Source organism: Tyto alba, unplaced genomic scaffold (genome assembly GCF_018691265.1).
Source record: "Tyto alba isolate M040663 unplaced genomic scaffold, T.alba_DEE_v4.0 Super-Scaffold_21, whole genome shotgun sequence".
NCBI lineage: Eukaryota > Metazoa > Chordata > Aves > Strigiformes > Tytonidae > Tyto > Tyto alba.
Window position 1 is genome coordinate 16,609,483 of NW_024881295.1, and position 19,996 is coordinate 16,629,478.

The 19,996-nt window shown below is 46.8% G+C and overlaps 1 protein-coding gene across 1 annotated transcript in view; it reads left to right on the top strand.

Moving 5' to 3' along the window:
• Window positions 1-19,996, top strand: part of CACNA2D4 (calcium voltage-gated channel auxiliary subunit alpha2delta 4) — a 130,210-nt gene continuing 110,214 nt past the window's right edge. Inside the window, 9 exon segments of the mRNA XM_042795209.1 lie at window positions 1-392; window positions 394-434; window positions 4,581-4,662; window positions 11,324-11,440; window positions 12,940-12,999; window positions 14,585-14,747; window positions 16,971-17,102; window positions 18,882-18,942; window positions 19,523-19,673. Of these exon segments, the coding sequence (XP_042651143.1) occupies window positions 327-392; window positions 394-434; window positions 4,581-4,662; window positions 11,324-11,440; window positions 12,940-12,999; window positions 14,585-14,747; window positions 16,971-17,102; window positions 18,882-18,942; window positions 19,523-19,673 (873 nt within the window). The 5' untranslated portion in view covers window positions 1-326.

Genomic DNA, 19,996 nt, shown 5'->3' on the forward strand with positions numbered 1-19,996 from the left:
TTACGTAGCTGCTGCTGTTTCCAGTGTGGAGCTCTCTCCCGGCACGGCCCGTCCTCAGCGTGCGGAGGTGCACCACACCCGTGGGTGCCCGCTGGAGAGGGTCCCCAGCAGGTTTTTGGCCACCCACCCTGCACCGGAGACCCCCGACGACGCGCAGCAGCAGGAGCGACGTTCCCAGGGCAGAGGCAGCCGGGGCCACCCTGGGACTTGGCCCCACAGCAGCAGGGCACCCAGCCCAGCAGCATGGCGGGGGCCACGTGGGACCCCCCCCGGGGCAGCAGGAAGAGCAGGGAACCCCCACATCCCGCTGGCCGGTCCCCTTGTTGATGGTTGGCACGTGGAGGATGAGGCCCTGGGCTGTCCCGTGGATGATGCTCTGGCTCTTCTGCCTCCCTGTCCTCTGCCAGGGCCCAGACGAAGATCCCACTGGAGACGTAAGTGTTTCCCTCTCTCTGGCGTGGGGCATTTCTGGCGTGGAGTGGGCAATGCTGTGGGCATGGGCAGGCAGGTGGGAGTGTCTCCCCGGCAGTAGCAGGCACTGCAGGTGCAGGCTCGTCCAGAGGGGCACATCGCTGCAGGGGCAGGGTGGCATTTCCTTACAGTGGTGGCAATGGCTCCTGAGAGAGGACGTGGGCACAGGAGCCACAAATTCAGTTCCCAGGTCTAACGCAGATGCAATGCCTCATTTTCCCCGTTCATCAAGCAGAGCAATGACACTCATCTCCTTTAGTTAAGCACTTTGACATCTATTAACGCTCTGCTTGATGCACTGGGCACCAGAAGGCAAAACCAGTTTAAAGACATGTTCGTAAAAGCCCACTGCTGGTGCAACTGGTGGAGATTCAGCCATGGAGGCAGATGGAAGCAGCCCCAGTTTATCAGCACCTCAGTTTGGCAGAGCAGTTCCAGCAGACGCTGCTGATTTGCAGCATACTGGGGACACTCTGGGGATGCATAGCACTGGTCAGGATCTGGCAGTGGGAGGCATACGCATGGGGGGTTTGAGCAAAAACACATCTCTTCAACACACACGAGATCCAGATAGTGCAGTGCAAGGTTAGGAGCTCTGGAACTCTGATCCCTTGTGTTGGTCTGGTACACGGATGGCTGAAAAAAGCCTTTGTGCACACATATGCAGCCTGGGTAAGACACACACACATTTATTCATGTGTGTGGATGTCAGGGGTTGTTAGTGAGGGGAGGCTAAGTAGAGGAAAGAGACCACGACACCTTTTCTTTCTTGTTCCTGCTCAACCTTACTACAAAGGGTGTAACAGCCCTTCCCAGAGCTCTGGAGCATAGGAATGAAAAGCTGAGCTGCAATACAAAGCATAAACAGTCACGTTTTGTGCTTTTGGGTCTAGGTGCTAGTGCACGCGCAGGGAACCTTGATGTACCTTTTTGGGTGTGGGTATGCAGGGCACCCACGCCCACGTGCATGTTGGTGTGCACGAGCGGCTCCTCCAGCACGGTCATGGCTGGAAAGCTCCCCACTGGCAGTGCAGCCCACCCCGGCAGCCTGCCAGGAGGATAACAGCTCTCAGCACAACCAGTTTATAAAAACTTCACCTTGGTAAAATGATTTAAGCAAGTTAAATCCTTTAAGGATTAAAAACGTCAGCACCGCGGTTGCTAAAAGTTGTTGTGGGGCAGCTTCTCTGGAGTTGGGATAGGTCTGTCTGCACAGGGAAGCGGGTGGGTCTGGAGAGGGGACAACACTGCCATCCAGTTTCAGGAGGAGATATGTCCGATAAACTGATCAAAGTCAGATTAAGACCTTTCCTGAGATCGAGAAAATGTTTTCTATTCAAAAATTGCCAGTAAGACCCTTGCAGATGTGCTTGCCAATACAGCCCACGCAAGTTACCAAGAGTTGCAATGACTTTATCTGGGGCGGTCTCAGGAATCTTTGCCACTAGTTTTATTCTTGGCTGCACTATCAAGCCCTTCCTAAGCAAAGAGCCTCTGATTTGGGTTTCACTAAAAGGATGCAGAGGTTACACAGAATAGAGTCCAACTTCTGATCCTTTCAAACCATGCAAAATAAAAATCAACTTTCTGCGCCCAGGGTAAATACTGCATGGAGATACCTTTTGGCCTTGAAATCTGTGGCATTAAGAAGCCAGCCCATCCTTTCTGCTGTTTTCATCACTGAATACAAGTGCAGGGATTACAGGCAGACAATCTCTGACCAAATCCTTTTCTGATGTGTTTGGTTATAATGTGATAGCCCTTTACTACTGAGAAAAGAGTTACGTCACTTTGCACAATTTGGAATTTATTCATGTACAATAATGAAGACTAAACAATAGAAAAAGAGCTTTCCTCCCCTGGTACTGAAACCAGACCAACAGCTAAATTAATCCCTGGTGTTTCAAATCCACTCATTAACTTAACTAAAACACAAAAATTGCCCTTTTGGAATGAAGTTTCTGCAGAACACATTGGGCAGAGGACCAAAGGAAGAAAATCAGCAGAAAACAGACCTGCTCCATAGATTACACAGGGACATTTTGGGGACACAAAACCAGAGTCTTTTAAGCACCAGCTGGGTTCAATCACAGTTAAGTGACACAAGGCTAAGTCAGCCTGTGCTGATCCCCAAGTCGTGCCTGGTTTTGCTGCACTGCGCTCGGTTTGTTGCCAACTTATTCGCATCTTTGCAAAGCTCACTCAGCTTTAACTCCAGTGGTGCAACAGTCCGCTCGATCAGTAGCTACGAATGCTTCTGGGGTGCAAGTTTAGTGCAAAAACTACCTCCTCTTTCCTCCTGGCCACTGCTTTGCTCATCAGCTGGTCGTGGCATGGGCAGGAGTGTTTGCAGTTCTGAGGATGGTGAGGACTTGAGGCTGGCTGCTCAGCCTTTGCTTCTTGGGATACCAGAAACATTGGGAAATGCTGGTGGGAGAGGTGAAAATCAACCTGGTATGGCCTCTTTAGGCTGCCCCTACCACCTCTATACATCTGCTCATGAGTTCATGGAGCCAGCAGCCTTAGAAAAAATTTCTCTGCAATCTGATGAATTTTAGACTGACCTTTTCTCTCACTTGTTTATGAAAAAAATAAGGAAACCTATTTAAATTCAGCAGGTTGCCCTTAATTTACCAGTGCTCTAAGGTTTCTCCCTTCCCTGCCAAATAATTGTCTTTTAAATACGTAAATACCAGCATATTTCTGCCTCTTCATTTGTCTCCTTCTGAATTGCCATGAAATGCCACCGTATATTTTTAATTACTCACTCTTCAGCCCTGTCACACAGAGCTTCTTCTGTGCCCCTTAACTGGGGGAAGAAGCCTTGTTCTTATTGACTTCAGCTGGTGCTAGATCATACTCAGTGGTTAGAAATGAATGCCTCATGGCCACTTAATGAGTGATTAAAAAATAGGCAGTGAAGAGAGGTGTGGTTCAGAGCAGAATGTATGCTCCCAACCATTCCCCTATAGCTGTCTATCTGTCTCTATTTGCAAGAGGGGAGCCTAAACAGGTTTTCCTAGGCTAAAATTAGCTGTTGTGATTATTTCACCATTGCTGTGCTGGCTTTACTCCAGAGCTCACATCCAGGGTGGTGTATTGTTGTGCCATGAAAGTGCTGCAATGCACTGGGAAATCAGGCCTCAAGGTTAAAGTCTGCTTAGGGCTAGAAGAAATCTACTGGAAACCATAGGTAAGACTCTGCAACCCATAAATAAATAGAGTATTCTGGTTAGTGGAGAAGGCCATCTATTCCATTAAACGAATTTCTCCTAAGTGCATCCTTGTTGAAGGAACTGCATGTAGGTGGAACTGCTTAATGTGAATCATGTAACAGATTTCTGATGAAGTGCTCTGTCAATTATGAAAGCTATCTATTTTGATTTGGATGGCTCGGTGTTCAAGGCTGCTCTTCAACATCCTTATGTTCTCCATGTGGTATTGCTATCATCAATTATTTAGAGGATGGTACAAATGCAAGTAGTGTATTACAGTGATGAGGTGCATAATCTACTCTGGCATTATCAAGCTGTAGTATCTCCACTGAGAGCAGTGAATTCATCAGGCTTGTTAGTCTCTGCCCCACACAGTTCTAGGAACCGAATCCAAGGGGTAAATCTTGACAACTTCTTTCAGGTCTGACACTTATTTCTCTTCATCAGTCTTGACATTCAGCATTTAGCCCTTCACCCCAGGCTCCATCTGCAATCAGTGAAGATAAATATGTGTCTGCAGACAACTATTTATTTCACTTTGCTAAGAATAGAGGAAACCAGATGATATCTAAGGCCAAATGTACAAGTTCTGTACCTCTAAAGTTAGGCAAGATTAATTCCACTCAGGCAAAATGTAGTGAGTGAGACCAGCTGAACTCTGTGTTTCTCCTTGCTGACCAATGTCCTGGGCAGAATGTCCAAGTGCAGCACTTGCCTCCTGCTTTACTGCTTGTCTGGCTAGCAATCTGGGGAGAAAGCGTTGTCACTATAGTGGCTTAGAGAAATATGAGGGCATTCATACTCAGGAAGATGGAGTTTTCCCTGTCTGAAAAAGTAAGCACTTCTGCTGACTTTGAATTATTAATATTTATTTTCCTTTTTTTCTCTTTTTAGGGTGAAGTCTTGGGCAGATGCCTTCGGTGGGGAGCTGTACTCCATTGTGACTAAGTATTCAGGCTCTCTCCTGTTGCAGAAGGTATGCAAAAGCTGAGAGGTTTGCCTTGGCTTCTCGTCTCTTCATGTAGCCCTCCAAGGTTTCCCCCCAGGGTAGAAAAAGGCAAAACACACGGGCCCTCTGGCTAACTTTCAAAACCATGCAGGTCCATATCCATAAGCACAGAGTGATGCCCTGTGGCTGTTCTCTGTGAACTGAAGAGAGAGGGATTCAACTAATGCCTTTCCTGCTTTCATTAGCCATGGCTAAGGCCACCTAAATTGTCCCATTTTTAAAAAATACTCCTGTTTCCCCTCTGACGATTATTGCATGCCCTTCCATATGGACCCTTTGCTCCTCCCTTCCTAAGTGCATATCAGTCCCTCTCCTCCTGCTCATCACTCACCAGCTCGTTGTCACCTCATCGTCCCTTCCTGCAGCTCTCCAGCTGGCACTTCTGTTTCTTTCTGCTTCCTCATCTGTCTTCCTCCAGTCACTCATCAATTCTTTGAATTGTGCCTTTAAAACTCTGCTTTGGACAAGGTCTCTGAGGCAGGTGCCCTGGAAGCCTTGATATTCCAGAGGTACAAAGCTCTGCTTGCCTTGGTCACCAAACAACAGGCACTGTTTCACTCAGCTCTCTACCAAGCATTAAAGGGCGTAGCTTCAGGGGCTTTAAATAAATGGCCCTATTTGCAGCTGTAGAGAAGTTGAACTGTTTTAATTTGATTCCTGAAGTCAGGGGTGAATGGCTGCTCCTCTTCCAGGCTTGGTGAGCTCTGCACTGTGGCAGCAAGGCTGTGTGAATCAGCACCCCCCCCGGCGCTGCTCAGGGGGGCTGGTGGCTGCTGAGTGCATCTGAAGGGATGCAGTCCCCTCTCCACCTCATGTGGCCAGTCTGGTTCCTTTTCATTACTCTTCCTCTGATTCTTCTCTTCAACACAAGCCATGCAATACCTCTTAGGCCTTCCACGGTGTCTGATTTCTGTCTTTGTATTCGTAATAACACTCATATTCCAGTGCAAAAAAAGGATCTGGGTATCATTTGCCTTGCGTTGCTGCTGAGCCCTCTATTTCCCTGCCCCCACAGTGCTGCTTTCTGGAGTAAAGAGGCATCTCCTGCAACATCACTTTTGTTAGGCTTGGCCAAGAAGGGCCTTCAACATCCATCACAAAGGTCTATACGGATCATCAGATCTTCTTAGGTGCAATGTGCCATCGTGCAATAAAAAACTGCCCTCACCAATATAGGTACTTTGTGCGCTAATTATGAAGCAGCTGTGGTGGGATATAGATGCAGGCAAAAGTTTAGCTTTCAGCAGTTTTGATGATGCCTCTGCATTGCCTATTCTTCCATGGGGTCCCCAAGTGATAATTGCCAGAGGCAAAGTGACATGCTAAGGCATCTCTGGTGGGTGCTGGAGCTCTAGTGGCTAGGAGATACAGATTGGGGTTATCTGATAGTCAGGCATCTGTGTCTGATGCTGTATAGGTGTGCTTCAACACACCAACTGCCACTGCTCCTGTGGCTATTTCTACTAACAGATTAAGGGAGTTCATGTTCCTTAAGGTCCAAAAGTCAGTGGGACTAAGGAGACCAGGGGTTAGCTTGAAAATACCAGTGTTGTGAAAGTTAACAATGAAGACCAAGGATGGTAGATGTGGCACTGAGGTGAGTGTCAAGACAGCTGGTGCTGTGTTGGCCCCCTGGAGATGTTGCACCAGATCATTTAACCTCCCTCTGCCCGCACTATGTGTGTTGTCTCCCAGGATCTTGTTCTCTTTGGGGCCGGGGTTATATGAGACCTGTAGATGCTAGTATAGTATCACTAAAAATGATAGTCATGGCAACCAGGTCTTGAACAAAAATGTATAACTGTCAGCTTTTGGTGTAACTCATTGGAAGTGAAGAAAGCAAATTTCTGATTAAAAAGAAGCCTGAGCATAACCAAACCCAATCTAGCTTTCATGTCAAGTCAGGTTTATATTTCCCTGGTGGTCTGACAGCCTTATAAAATAATAGCATTTGCCTGCCCCAGTCCACATCCACATGGTTTTGTGCTTGGAGAGGAGAAGGTGTCTGGTTTGTGCTTGCATCTATTGGGCCCTGGATGCAGCACAGACCAAGTGTGTTTTGCACAGTCTCTGGAAATCCCTAAGTGAGACAGTGTTACCTGGGACTCACTGTCACCACTTCCAGCAGAGGGTACTTGATCCTAGCCTTGCTCTGTTAACACTCCAGAAAAAGGTCATCTCCTAAATGCATGTCCTATCCTACCCTGCCCTAACTTTACTTAAGCAGTTTAAACAGCTCAGGTCTACCTTTCAACCCTCAGGTCTCAGCTTTTTAAGCACTTTCATTTCCCCTCATTTCCCTGGGACTGGGGAAGTAGTCCCAGGGATGTCCTCTTATTTCCCTGGGACCAGGGAAATAGGTGAGGACCAGCCAGCATCCCACTTCTTTAGTCCTCTCAGCCTTCATTTCTTTAGCAAGCACTGGGTCAGACACCTTCTCACAAATCAGCATCCTAAAGCAGGGACCATCCTGGAGGGCTCCCTCTGCATCCCTGACGCTTATAGTGCTGCAGGACAGCTTCAGGAGGATGCAGACAGATCTTTTACTAATATAGTACTATTAGGATACAGATTAATAACAGGCAACATTCTCATGTCCCATGAGAATGCTCCTTGGCAGACCCCAAATAGCTTTATGTAGATCACCACACTGGTGCAGATTGCGGGCAAGTCAGGCCAGGGGAGCCCAAATGCACCAAAGTCTGGAAATCCAAACACATGTGTTCCCCAGGCACCTTTCCCTTTTGGGGTCTTTGCCTCTTTTTCACATGAAATATTTCTCTGTGAGCATGAGTATGCGCAGACCACCAGAAGGGTGGGGAGCAGTGTAAAGACCCAGACGATTCTTTCCTTGGTGCTTAAATGAATGGGCATTTTGCCTTTGAGGAAATACAAACTGAGAGATGACAGCACCTTTCATATTTTACTTCATGTCTCCCTTGTCAATGATAGGCTTGACATAACTAGCTTATTGTTGCTTTGAGAGCCATAATTTTTCAGTTACTGGATGTTTACAAGTAAGCCTTCTCTTCAACAATGAGCATAAACATTCTTTAGTGGATTTCCATTTGGTTGGTTTTCTTTGGGTTTTTTTTGTTTGTTTTCCCCCAGAACCCTAATATCATGTTACAAACCCAAACAATTTCTTACCTAAGCTTTATTGTTCCTAGAGACCTGGTAAACCAATACATATCTCGAGTCCGCAAAGGCAGGTTCTCACCCTGGATCAGAGAGCTTTGAGGAAGTCCCCAGGCAAATCTCTGTCCCAAGCAGTCAGGATATCATCAAATTAAACCTCACAGCGATAGCAAAAGCTGAAGAGTAGCTTTGGTTTGATGGCTGAAGCATTCCTTGTATTCTCTTGACCATTATGCAGCAGAGGTTAAGATAAGCTTATGCACTTTAACCTGGCTCAGAGATGATAGATCTGTATTAAAATGGTGGCCAGGGACTAGGACAGCTGAGGGCAATACGGCTGGAGTAGAGAGGCAATGTGACAGGCTGAGCAGGGGGAGGGCAGTGGCATCTCCCAGAGCCAAGGAACAGAAAGTTTGAACCTGCAGCTTATTAGTTCTGTTTGCCAGTCCTGCTCCTGCAGTTGGCCAGGCAGAGACCAAAGGCCCGGGGCCACCACCAGCAGCCATGCCAGGGGGATGCCATGGTGGCTCCGGGCTTCTGAGTGTTTGAGTATTACCTCCTGCTTCCTCCTGTAGCTGAGGTGCCGACTGCTTTCTCTGGTGGATAGAGCTGGGAAGGGACAGTAGGGCTTGGCTCCGGCTATGTAATTACTAGAAAGCACTACAAATAACTACATGGCAAAGAACAAACAAATTAAAGAAGTTCAGTCGAGACACTTTCCTGGGTGAAGATGAAAGAAATGTCTTTCACACTCTTAATATAGTTTCACTAGCAGTGAGTAATGCAACGCTGTGTACTTCAATGGGCTAAATTTCATGGAGGTGGGAACAAGAAAATATATTTGGTGACATATCTCTGTTCATAGATAAAACTTAGGGTACCGAATCCTGGATCTTCCACTTTTTAAATCACCACCCCCATCCCTGCAGGAAGAGAATCTTAATGAATTGCTCCTGCTGTTTTAAAGGAATACTAAGTATTAGATGAATATGAAAAGATTTTCTGTTAGATCTGAGATAACTTCTTGGCCCCTTTTCAACATCAGATCCTTTCAGCCAGTTCTCTCAAGCCCATGGCTGATTCATGTTCTGTAAATTATAATGATTTGACAACCTGAACCCTAAACTCAGGTTGCGCAGGTTAATCTTGGTCGGCTACAAGCATCTGTGTTGACATTTGCTGAGTACTTTCAGCGATGCTGTCTGGTAACAGTACTGAAATCACAGCTACTACTCTGATGCCCACCTTTAGGAACTCTTGCAGTGAATATTATTTTATAGCAGGAGATTTTAGTGGCAGGAATGCAGATACAAAATGACTTGCTGGATTGTTTGTAGGAAGAAAGCTCAAAGGGGATCTGAGCTCAAACCTGGTGTATTCCTTGCAGCCAAGCGAAACTTTGCAGAAAGTCTGTTTGTTGGTTTTTGTTTGTTTTTGGTTTTGTTTTTTTTTTGGTCTTCCCATCTCTGTCTAGTTCCCAGGGCTGAGACATGTGAATGGTATTAGCAGACTGCTCATGATTGTTCATGATTACTTTTACCCTATTAACATCTGCTTGTCAATGTGTCAAAAGCACATTAAAAAATAATTGAGAGGTTAAGAGCCCTGTTCTTTTTAATTTGAGATATGACCCAAGGTAACCGATGGCAGGTCACTTTGTAAAGCACGTGCTTGGCCATGCTGGTGTCGTCCCCCCCTTTGCTAGCTTTCCCAGGAGAGATTACCCTCCTCCCCCCGAGGAGAGCCTGATTAAAGCCTAGCCTGGCAGAGATCACTTCCCTCCCAACGAAACCATGACACGGAGCTGAATGGGACAGGCACCAGCTGGGATGCGTGCTCTGGTCTTGTCAGCAGCCAGGGACCTCAGTCAGGGGATGGTTGTTGCACATCCCTCTTTCGAACAGCGTGGTTACACTAACCTTCATGCTCAACCCAACCTCCTCCTCCTCCCCCGCCCTGTCCCAGCTACCGAGCCGCAGCAGAGGGGATGCGAGGCCCGGCGGTTTTAATCCAGTAAAACCCTTGCTGTTAATCATGCCAGGCAGAGTGAGCAGCCTCCCTTCCATGCCTGCTGGAGGCTGGATGCTGCTGCTATTTCTGTCTGACCTCCTCATCTGGCCCACCCTCAAGGCATTTCTTACTCTGCCTGTGTTCAGCCGACATCGTGGATGGTCAGTGAGCTTCTTGAACAAAAGGAGCTCCACTCGCTCACCCTGAAGACGTGTGGAGTCCTTCCATGCCCCCCTGCCCCACATACACCTTCTTCTAATTCAAAAGTGCCCTTACAGCCCCTACCATCATCATACCCTTTTCAACACCTCATTTTGTACCAGCACAAGAAGTCCAGCCCTGGCGGAGATTCCTGTTATGGTGCTAATATAACATGAAGATGGAGGGGGTGTGTATACACTGCAGAGAGAAATGATGATGAGGGACCCGAGAAATTCAATCGGTTGCCTTCGTGCTTCCACATTGCTGGGAAAAGAAGGCTCTGTCTTCTCTGAAATAGGTTAACTGTATTGTGTCCTTTTGCAGGTTTTTTTACTCTTTCTTTCTGCTTATCTCCTAGCTTTGGGATTTTTTGAAAAGGTGAAATAAAGGCCATTGTGTCCAATCTTGTAAAGGCAGATTTAGGGTGGCAGATTACTGTTACACAGTTTTGGAGTAGTCTCGGATTTTTAATGCCTAGATTATATAAAACATGGCCAGAAGAAACTGGTTATCTCTAAAGCTGTCAGATCCTGATCCTCCTCATTACAGCATCTCTCCCAGTGGAGGCATCACTAAGTAGCCGTGCTCATAATTCCTAGTTTCTGGGAATCACTTCTGTGCGGCTCTTGGCCCAAAGCATGCTCATGCATACTGAATAAGTAACATCATAACTGTCTCGCTGACCTTTCCTTGGCAGTTTCCCACCTAAGCACTAAGCAGGCCCTTCTTGCTGCAGACCTGACAAGTTACCCTACAGAGAGGATGGTACTGTGGGAGGACAGGACATGCACTAGCATGACATCTTTCCCACTAGTGACCCAGAGCACATGACATAGGAGGTGAATTAATGACAGCATACAGCTCCATTCCCTTGCCCTTCCCTCTGCCTTAAGTAAATTTCAGGTATGTGATGCATATGATGATGATATGGATGTAAGCACAATGTGTAATTTAGGTTTTCAAAAGTCAGTCTTCTGCTTCTCTCTCTTATTTGTAGGTACTAATAGCTTCAGGTACATGGCTGTTTTCAACAGCCACAAGCTCATAACTGGATCAGTTGCTTAGTCAAGATGCTTTGTGTTACAGCCAGTGATCTGCACACACCCAAATTATGTGGTGAAAAGGGAGGAAAGGCAAAGATGGGAGAAGGTGATAAATCAGACCCATTCTTTCAACATATCTTTCTTCACGAAAGACAATACCCAGCTAACAATAACAGATTCACCCTTCTCCTTATGAGCCTCCTGCTCAGCAGGATTTTCTGCTTTTCCTTGGGTAGAAGTACAAAGATGTGGAGCCAACTCTGAAGATCAAAGAGGTGGATGGCTTGGAGCTGGTGAAGAAGTTCTCGGAGCAGATGGAAAGCATGCTCCTCAGGAAGGTCGAAGCTGTTGAGGTATGACTATGGGGCCTATGGGAAGGAAGTCCCATCCTGTCAGCCCCAGAGCGGGAGACACAGGCCTCCTGACTGTACCAGGAGCGTGTGGGCGCAGGGGTTGCATGAGGACTCCCTTGCCCAACCAAATGCCTGTTGGTGCAGCTGGCTGTTCAGTCTGAGCTTTAAGTAGACGCTGGTGGGAGGATGTGGGCGTTCAGACAAGGGAATGCTGGCTTCTCCCTCAGCCCAAAGTATGAAATAAGATAAAAACAACGTCTAGGAATAAATATGAGGGAATGAACACTCTTTTAGGAGAAAAGAGCTGTTTAAAGAGAAAAAAACCTCTCACAAATTAAAATAAAGTTCATCCTTGCATAATGCACTCTGGCCATTAAAGGCTAGTAGCTTGTTTCAGCTGTGTGTGTGGCTCAAGGGAAATTCCTTGCAGCCCCTGAACACAAGCTGCAAGAAAGCTGCTTGGATTTCCAGCTGTGTACATGGGGAAGTGTGGAGGAGGTGGCAAGAGGTCTTTAGCTGTTGGTGTGTTGGAGATCAGACAGAGCAGGTAATCGTTATGGCCCCTCTTACTTCTTGCATCTAAGGATCTATCATATTCCCTTATATTTACCCACTATGAAAAGCATGTTTCTGTAGTCAGAGCCTTGACTGTTTAAGGAGTCTAATGTGGAAAAGTAATCCAGAAACACATCATTTGAATCTCAAAGTGAAATGTGGGCATATTTAGACCCAGAGCTTTGGCCCATAATATCAAATTCATAGCCAGACTTTTCCAGTCTTTGGATTGCTTTATCCTTTGTAAAGGAGCAAAAAGTAGTTTTGCTGAGACTGTTGCTGGTTGTGCAACTCTGAAAACACGTACATGTTTAGCTGGATTCCTTCCCAGTCTGTACCAATTGAGAATTAGTGCCCTGAAGCAATATATTGGAGAATACTAGTTGATTATATTCCCTTCCATAATGGTAAGAGCTTATAAATGGCCACAGCATCACTCAACTCTTTACAAAATCAAGTCATGGTCTTTGTCTTGGTAACAATACCAGACTGAGACTCCCACAAGGCCTTTTCCTTTGATGAGATCCTGACATCAGGCTGGGTCTGAAATGCCTTTCCCATGGCTTTTTGGAAGGGTTCATGGAAAATGCAACTTAATCTCTGTCTGTTGTTTCTGTAAATGGACATGTTTCTGTTTGTATATGTCCTGTGATATCTAAGATTGCTCAGGGGTTCACTAGGGACTCTGGAGTAAGTAGGTGTGAATATACTTGGCAATAAATAGCTGTGAATATGCCTTCCAAGCTGTAAAGTTGCAGCACAGAATGACAGATCAGCAGAAAAAGGAGGGAAAAAGGCAAGTTTATAGCCCTTTGACTGTTGTGGTGAAGGATGTAGTCCTGTGTCTTTTCACTAACCATGTGAATGGCTGATACAGCTGGAAGAGCTTCTGGAGGGCTTTCTACAGCATCCCCTCATCTTTTTTTTCTGTGTGCTTGCATTAGAGGTTGGTGGAAGCAGCAGAAGATGCAGATCTGAACCATGAGTACAACTCCTCACTGGAGGTAAGTTTATCCCTGTCAGTGACAAAATATGACATAATTCCTCAGAGAGACAAGCCAAAAGGCAGGCCTAGCAGCACCCAGACACTTCAGACTCATAGACAGGACAGGAGTTTCCTTGTCTGCAGGACACTCAACTTGTCTAGAAACCAGTGTGATTAATCAACTCCCTTGGCAGATCCCAGACCTAGTAACACCTAGGAGGTCAGTCGCTCTGGCTTCAGGAGGGGAAGGATTTAGGAAGACACTGGGTTACGTGATGTTATTGGCATTACATTTACTGCACACCAACTCTGTCATTATGTGATGTGTTAGTCCAAACTAGCTGGTGGTTTGTGGGTTACTTGACTGGAAAATGAGCTAAAAATTATGTATGAGCAGTGAGGAGGATGCTGCTACAAATACCCACAACAAACTGTTAATTCCTATCAGCTGAGTTTCTCACCATCTCTCTCAACAGCTCCCATCATCTTTACCCTGCAGACACCTGCTTGTCAAGACACCCTTTTAGGTGAAAGCTTGGTGCTGTCCAAGCAATTCGGACAATTGGCTTTCTGTTAAAAACTGTAGCCAAGCTATGGGATTATTGCTGGTGAAGGGAACTGGAGTGAAAACTCTGATGAAGGAAGTCCACTGTCTACAGTACGAGCACAGAGTGCTTAGCAGAAGTACAGGCTATCCCTGCACGTACACCTCTTCATGCTAGGAAAGGATAGGAATGAAAATGCTTCTTTGAATCAAACTACCAATTTCACCTCTCCTACCTCTTTATTTAAGACTCATGTTAAAGTCATGCTAGTTGGATCAGCTCCATTCACAGTAAGGGTCACAGGTGAGTTGAGGTATATGACCCTGTATTTGCACACACAGTTCACACCCCCTGAGTACTGTTAGTGTTTGAACATAAATCCTTAAATAACCTCTGCCCTCAGATAAAGTCAACAAGAACATCTTAAAAACATCTGTTATCCAAGGGTGAAGAGTGTCCTGAAGATACTAAAGTGACAGTGGATGCTAAATCTGCAGTGGCCTTCACAGAGGGAAAACTGTGTTGTCTTTGAGCACCTTCTGCTCTATCCTTTGCTCCTTGCCTACTGCTTGGAGTGACAGAGTGAGGGGATAATCCTGACTGGATGTACATCAGGAGTTAACTCTAGTAAATGACAGCTGTAGAGACAGGGCAAGTAAGTTCAGCATTGACATGCCCTGTAGCAAAACTGGGATCTAAACCCAGTGAGACACCCCACCTCTCTGTCTAGTCGCTTAAATACCTCTGAGGGACCACAGGAGTCTGCCACTGTGTCCCTTTACTCTCAGGTGGCTCTTCTGCTGGTGGTTATGACCATGATTTCAGTCATGTGGACATCTGACAGTAAGAAACTGGGCAGAAACCATCACTTGGGCAGCTTGACACTTTTCAGTAGGTAATGGATCTTGTTTGCTGCTCGTCTTGATCCTATCTGAAGCCTAGATTCTCCAGATGTCCCTTTTCTGTTTTAAGGAAGGGGTTTTTTTTCATGCAGTACTGGTAATAGTCTGTCGTTTTCTCTCTTGTTGTCTTTCTCTTGTCTGTTGTCTTCATCAACAGTTTGATTACTACAACTCTCTCCTGATTAATGAGAAGGATGAAAATGACAATTATGTGGAGCTTGGAGATGAATTCATTTTAGAGCCAAATGAGCATTTCAATAACCTGCTGGTGAACACAACATACAGTAATATCCAGCTCCCCACCAATGTCTACAACAAAGGTAAGGGCCTCTACTGGCCTCTACTTGCTTGCTACTAGTAAGTTGCTGTGTAAACTACTAGTAATAATACTGAAAGAAAGGATGGGAATAGAAAAAAATAACTTACAGAAAACAAAACAGGGCTGGAAAGGTAGTGTCCCAAGGCACATTCATGTCTGTTTTGTAGTCTGTCACTATGACAGGGCTTAGGTATAATCTGCTCTTAGAGGAATTCTAATGATGGATAGTCCTCCATCTTAGTCAGGCAGTATAGTCTCCTATGGTTCATCTACCCAATCAAAGATACTGTGAGACAAACTGTGGTGTGAATTTACTGACAATTGTTACTCTGTACAAAGGGTCAGATACATCAAGGTCTTTGTTTGTCAAGGATCTCATTGATTTCAGCTGAGAATTTAGACCCAAAGTACCTTTGTATTATGAGGCACTAATGCCTCATGGGGACACGCTTATTTCCCAGTGAGCACATACATCAATGACTGAGTGTATTTCACAACTGCTACCAGGATGTGACTGTTTTGGGCTATTTTCTGTTCTCAGCAAGCCTTTGGTGGTACTTTGGCAGCTGCAGGGCCCCAGGGAGGTACCCAGGCTCACATGGCCTCATCCAGTCCCTGGACTGTGTCCTCTCCCCCTGCACATTCACACCACTCTAGCTACACACCAGAAACCAGTCCATCCCCAGGCTGGTCAGCATACTGCCAATTCTGCAGAGACACCAGCTGTGATTGTTCTAAGTTTACTGCTCTTTTTTGGCCAACATTCAAAGCTGCCTGAACTGGCTCCTTCCCTGCCTCCCCATCAGCTCTTCCTCTTGCATACGTTTTGGCAAGAAAAAAAAGCGCCATTACTTCTCATAGATGGAGCTCATTTAGAGTCTTCAGGATCAGATGGGGCAGGCGCTGGTGACTGTGCTCACAACTGCTACGTTATTTGGAGGGACAATAGAAGGAGTTCTATTTCTCCCATGATTTTAAATTAATTCCATCTGGTCTGACAGGCCCAGACACCAACATTTTGCTCACAATAGAGCCACCAGCAGAGCTGGCTGTGGGTAGCTATAGCCCAGCTACACAAAGTGGGCTGCTGCGTACAGCAGCACACAGAAAGGGATGGACAAACGGCCGCTGCCAGAGACAGCAGAGAGGCACTGCCCAGCCAGCTGATTTCTTGCCTGTATAGCTTGACACAAACCATCCAGCTGCTCTGGCTGTGGCTGCAGGATGAGCAGGAGATGGAGGAGGAGGAGGGCTGCTTCCATGCCCGGGCCTCCTCCCGGGAGCAGCGCCTGGAAGTACTCACTCCCTCTCTTGCAAACAGCAGCAATCCTGGCTCTCCACAGCTCTTCTGGCTCCCTTCCTGCAGGAGTTACTTTGGCCTCATTACTGGGGAGTCAGAGTTCAATTTTTCCCCCATTTTGACCAAAACCACCTTTAGTAAAGCAACTAAACAGGAAATGGTAGGTCAAAGCCCCATTCCTTTCAACATTAATACAGTTAATCCTACAATGACCGGTTTCTTATAATTTCCTGTTTCTATTGCTGCTGCTCTGTTTGGTCTCCTGAGGCAATGAGTCAACACAGACACCAAATATATGCTGCCTCTTATGAGTTCTTGCAAGTCTGAAACTCACTATTGATTCTGATGAGATCAGGGGCAGGGGAGGACAGCTCAGGCTTGGTGAAAGAAAGGACAGACAAATTAAAAATAGAGAATTGTTGGGAAAAAGAGGAGAGAGATAAATGGCATGTAAATCCTAGAGCTCCTCTGTCTTAGGAAATTACATCTAGAATAAATTTAAACACTTTTTGCAGAAAGGCTGTTCCACTTAGCAGTGAATCAGGCAGTTGCCTTACAACAGACAAATGTCCCCTCTTAGGTAGCAGCTGCATCCTGCCTGCGTGGTGTGTCAGTTGTGCTCAGCACAGTGCTGGTTTTCCTGGGTGTCTCAGAGTCCTCTTCCAACCAGATGTAACACCCTAGGGCAGACACATCTGGAAAGAGAAATGGGGATAATAGCGTATGACCAAGCTGAGATCACCTGTAATGGCCAGGATTTACTTGAACGATACATCCAATCCCCTGCCCAATCTCAAAGGTTTGGACCAGGCTGCATTCCTCTTAGGACTGCCTTTGTTCCCATTCCCCTCCTCCATTGGGGGAGGTGTATCCTCCCTTCTTTTACACACTTTTTTTCCCCATTTTCTATTCTTTCCCCCACAGACCCTGACATCCTGAATGGCGTTTACATGTCAGAAGCCTTGAATCCTATTTTTGTGGACAACTTCGAAAGGGATCCCACGCTGACCTGGCAGTACTTTGGCAGCTCCACTGGATTCTTCAGGCTCTACCCAGGTAAAAGAGCAGAGATTGGCTTTGCTCTTTCAGTGCAGCACAATAGTCTTGCAGGACAGGGTCCTTGCCATGAAAAAGCCCAATCTGGGAAGCTTGGGGATAGTATGGCCTCATGAAGGACAGTGTGTAGTGCACAATATATTCGGTGCATGGGCTGCTGTTATTTAGACTGAAGGAACAGTGTCCATGGCAGGCATAAACTCCTTTTTTCCCACGTGGACCAGCCTCCCAGGCATGTTGCCCCTGCAACCCCAGAGAAGCGTGCTTGCAGGGATGTACCTTGGGCAGACCACCTTCCAAAAAGCTCACAAAACACCACGGCAGGACGTGTGAATCTCACAGGCAGGGTACAGAGGCTGCAGGAGGGCTCTCTGCCTCATGGTCCCCTGTGGTTTTGGTGGCAGCCACAGCCTCTCTCCATCTCTGGGGCCACATATGGCAGATGCAGCTGGTCAGGCGGACTTGTCCACTTGCCAGCTGCAAGCAGCATGTAAGGTCATGGTACAAGAGGGAGGCTCCGTGTTCAGAGGAATCCATGAGATCCTCTGCAGTAGTAGCTTGGCCTGGTGACCCCTTCATCAGATGGCTGCATGCCCTTGTTCTGTGACCTGTCACATGTTGTGGAAAGGGAAAGCAGAGATGACACAATACAGCACAAATACAGGCTGGGTGATGAGTGGACTGAGAGCAGACCTGAGGAGAAGGACTTGGGGTTGTTGGTTTATGAGAAGCTCACCGTGGCCCAGAAATGTGCATTTGCAACTCAGAAAGCCAACCATGCCCTTGGCTGCATCAAAAGAAGCATGACCAGCAGGTTGAGGGAGGTGATTTTCCCCCGCTACTCTACTGTTGTGATACCCCACCTGAAGTACTGCATTCAGCTCTGGGGCCCCCATCATAAGAAGGACACGGACCTGTTGGAGCATGTCCAGAGGAGGCCACAAAGATGACCAGGGAGCTGGAGCATCTCCCTTATGAGGGCAGGCTGAAAGAGTTTGGGTTGTTCAGCCTGGAGAAGAGAAGACTCTGGGGAGACCTTATAGCGGCCTTCCAGTACGTACAGGGGGCCTACAAAAAAAGCTAGAGAGGGACTTTTTACGAGGCATATAGTGACAGGACAAGGGATAATGGCTTTAAATTGAAAGAGGGTAGATTTAGACTAGATATAAGAACAAATTCTGCACTATGAGGGTGTTGAGACACTGGAATGGGTTTCCCAGAGAAGCTGTGGCTGCCCCCTCCCTGGAATTGTTCAAGGCCAGGTTGGACGGGGCTTTGAGAAACCTGGTCTAGTAGAAGTTGTCCTTGCCCACAGCAGAGGGGTTGGAACTAGATGGTCTTTAAGGTCCCTTCTAAACCAAACCATTCTATGAGTCTAGGATGACTGTGAACAGAGCCTTTAGCAGGGAATCTGGGACACATTCTTGTCAGTGCTGCTGCTTTTTTATGCTCTCAGCCATCCTTGGGGAGCAAAAGAAGTTGTTGACAACTACATTGAAGTGGCAAAAAGTTCAGAGTAAGTGCAATTGCTCCCGAAATTCAAAGAGACTATGCCAATTATATTTTTTAATATAAATTTAATAAACTCTTTACTGAGAACTGCTGAAGACCACACAACTCTGCTTGTATTTCTGAAGAATGGCTGCTGCTACTGCTGGCCAGACTTGTATGCCTCCATGGGGTAGTTGGGTCTCAGCAGAGAACGGAATTGGGGGTGCCTGGGGAGCAGATGCCTGCCTGTCTATGTGTGTTGATTGCTCCTTTTGCTGCTCCCTTCAGGAATAAAGTGGTTACCAGATGAGAATGGAGTCGTCTCCTTTGACTGTAGGAATCGTGGCTGGTAAGAGTTTTGAAGAGACTTGGCCAAAGCAACTTTCAGTCTTCCCCTCTCCCTCTTTCCCAAGGTTACCCCCTGATGAGAGGCTGATCAGCAGCTACTGCCCCGTGCCGCTCCTGCAAGAGATGAAGGGTACATAATGAAGGCAATACTGGGTTAAGAAGCCCTATCGCCTGCCAGCGCCAGTATTCCATATGGCATCTAACACGTGCCACATGGAAATTGCCACCAGCGTGTCCTTTCTCTGTCCCAACCTCCTTATAATTCTGTGACCGGAGGGACGGGGCTGTTCAGACTGCAGAAATGCAGGTCATTTACTCAGCATGGCTAAAGGAGGCTTTAGCAATTCAGCTCTCAGCTGAATCTGGACATGTGTCTGCACCAGACCCAGGACTTGCCAGTGCGGGAAGTTTGATGCTGGGGCCCGTGGGAGAGGCAGGCTGGTAGGAAGGGACCCAGCCTGACCCTGCTAGATATCTGTGCTTGTGGTGCATGTTATGCCGCGGCTAGCAGTGACAGCAGCAAGCTCACCATTCCTCCTCCCCGTACGCTCACCCTGCTTCCTCGTGTTCTTTTTATGAAGGTACATCCAAGCAGCCACCTCCCCCAAGGACATTGTCATCATTGTGGATGTCAGTGGGAGCATGAAGGGCCTGCGGATGACCATTGCCAAACACACCATTGACACCATTTTAGATACTCTGGGAGAAAATGACTTCGTCAACATCATTGCAGTAAGTATGTCCCATTTCCAGTGCTGAGTTGTCTTCCTTGTGCCTCCTATCAACCCTTCAGTCCCCTTAGCAAAGTACAGGCATTACAGTGGCATAACCACAATACTTAGTACCTATGTAGGGTGGGGAATTAAAACCCATTACCCTTGGAAAGTCAGCTTCGTGTGGTCAGCAGGGTGGCTGCTACGTCATCTCACCCCCCTCTATGGAGGATATCAGCTGCATCTTTTTGCTTACTTAAGGATGTGACTGCAATAGATAACAAAGTGCTCTAGAGAGGTACCTGAGCTAACAGGGACCTTAGCTAATAAATTCATCTAGCA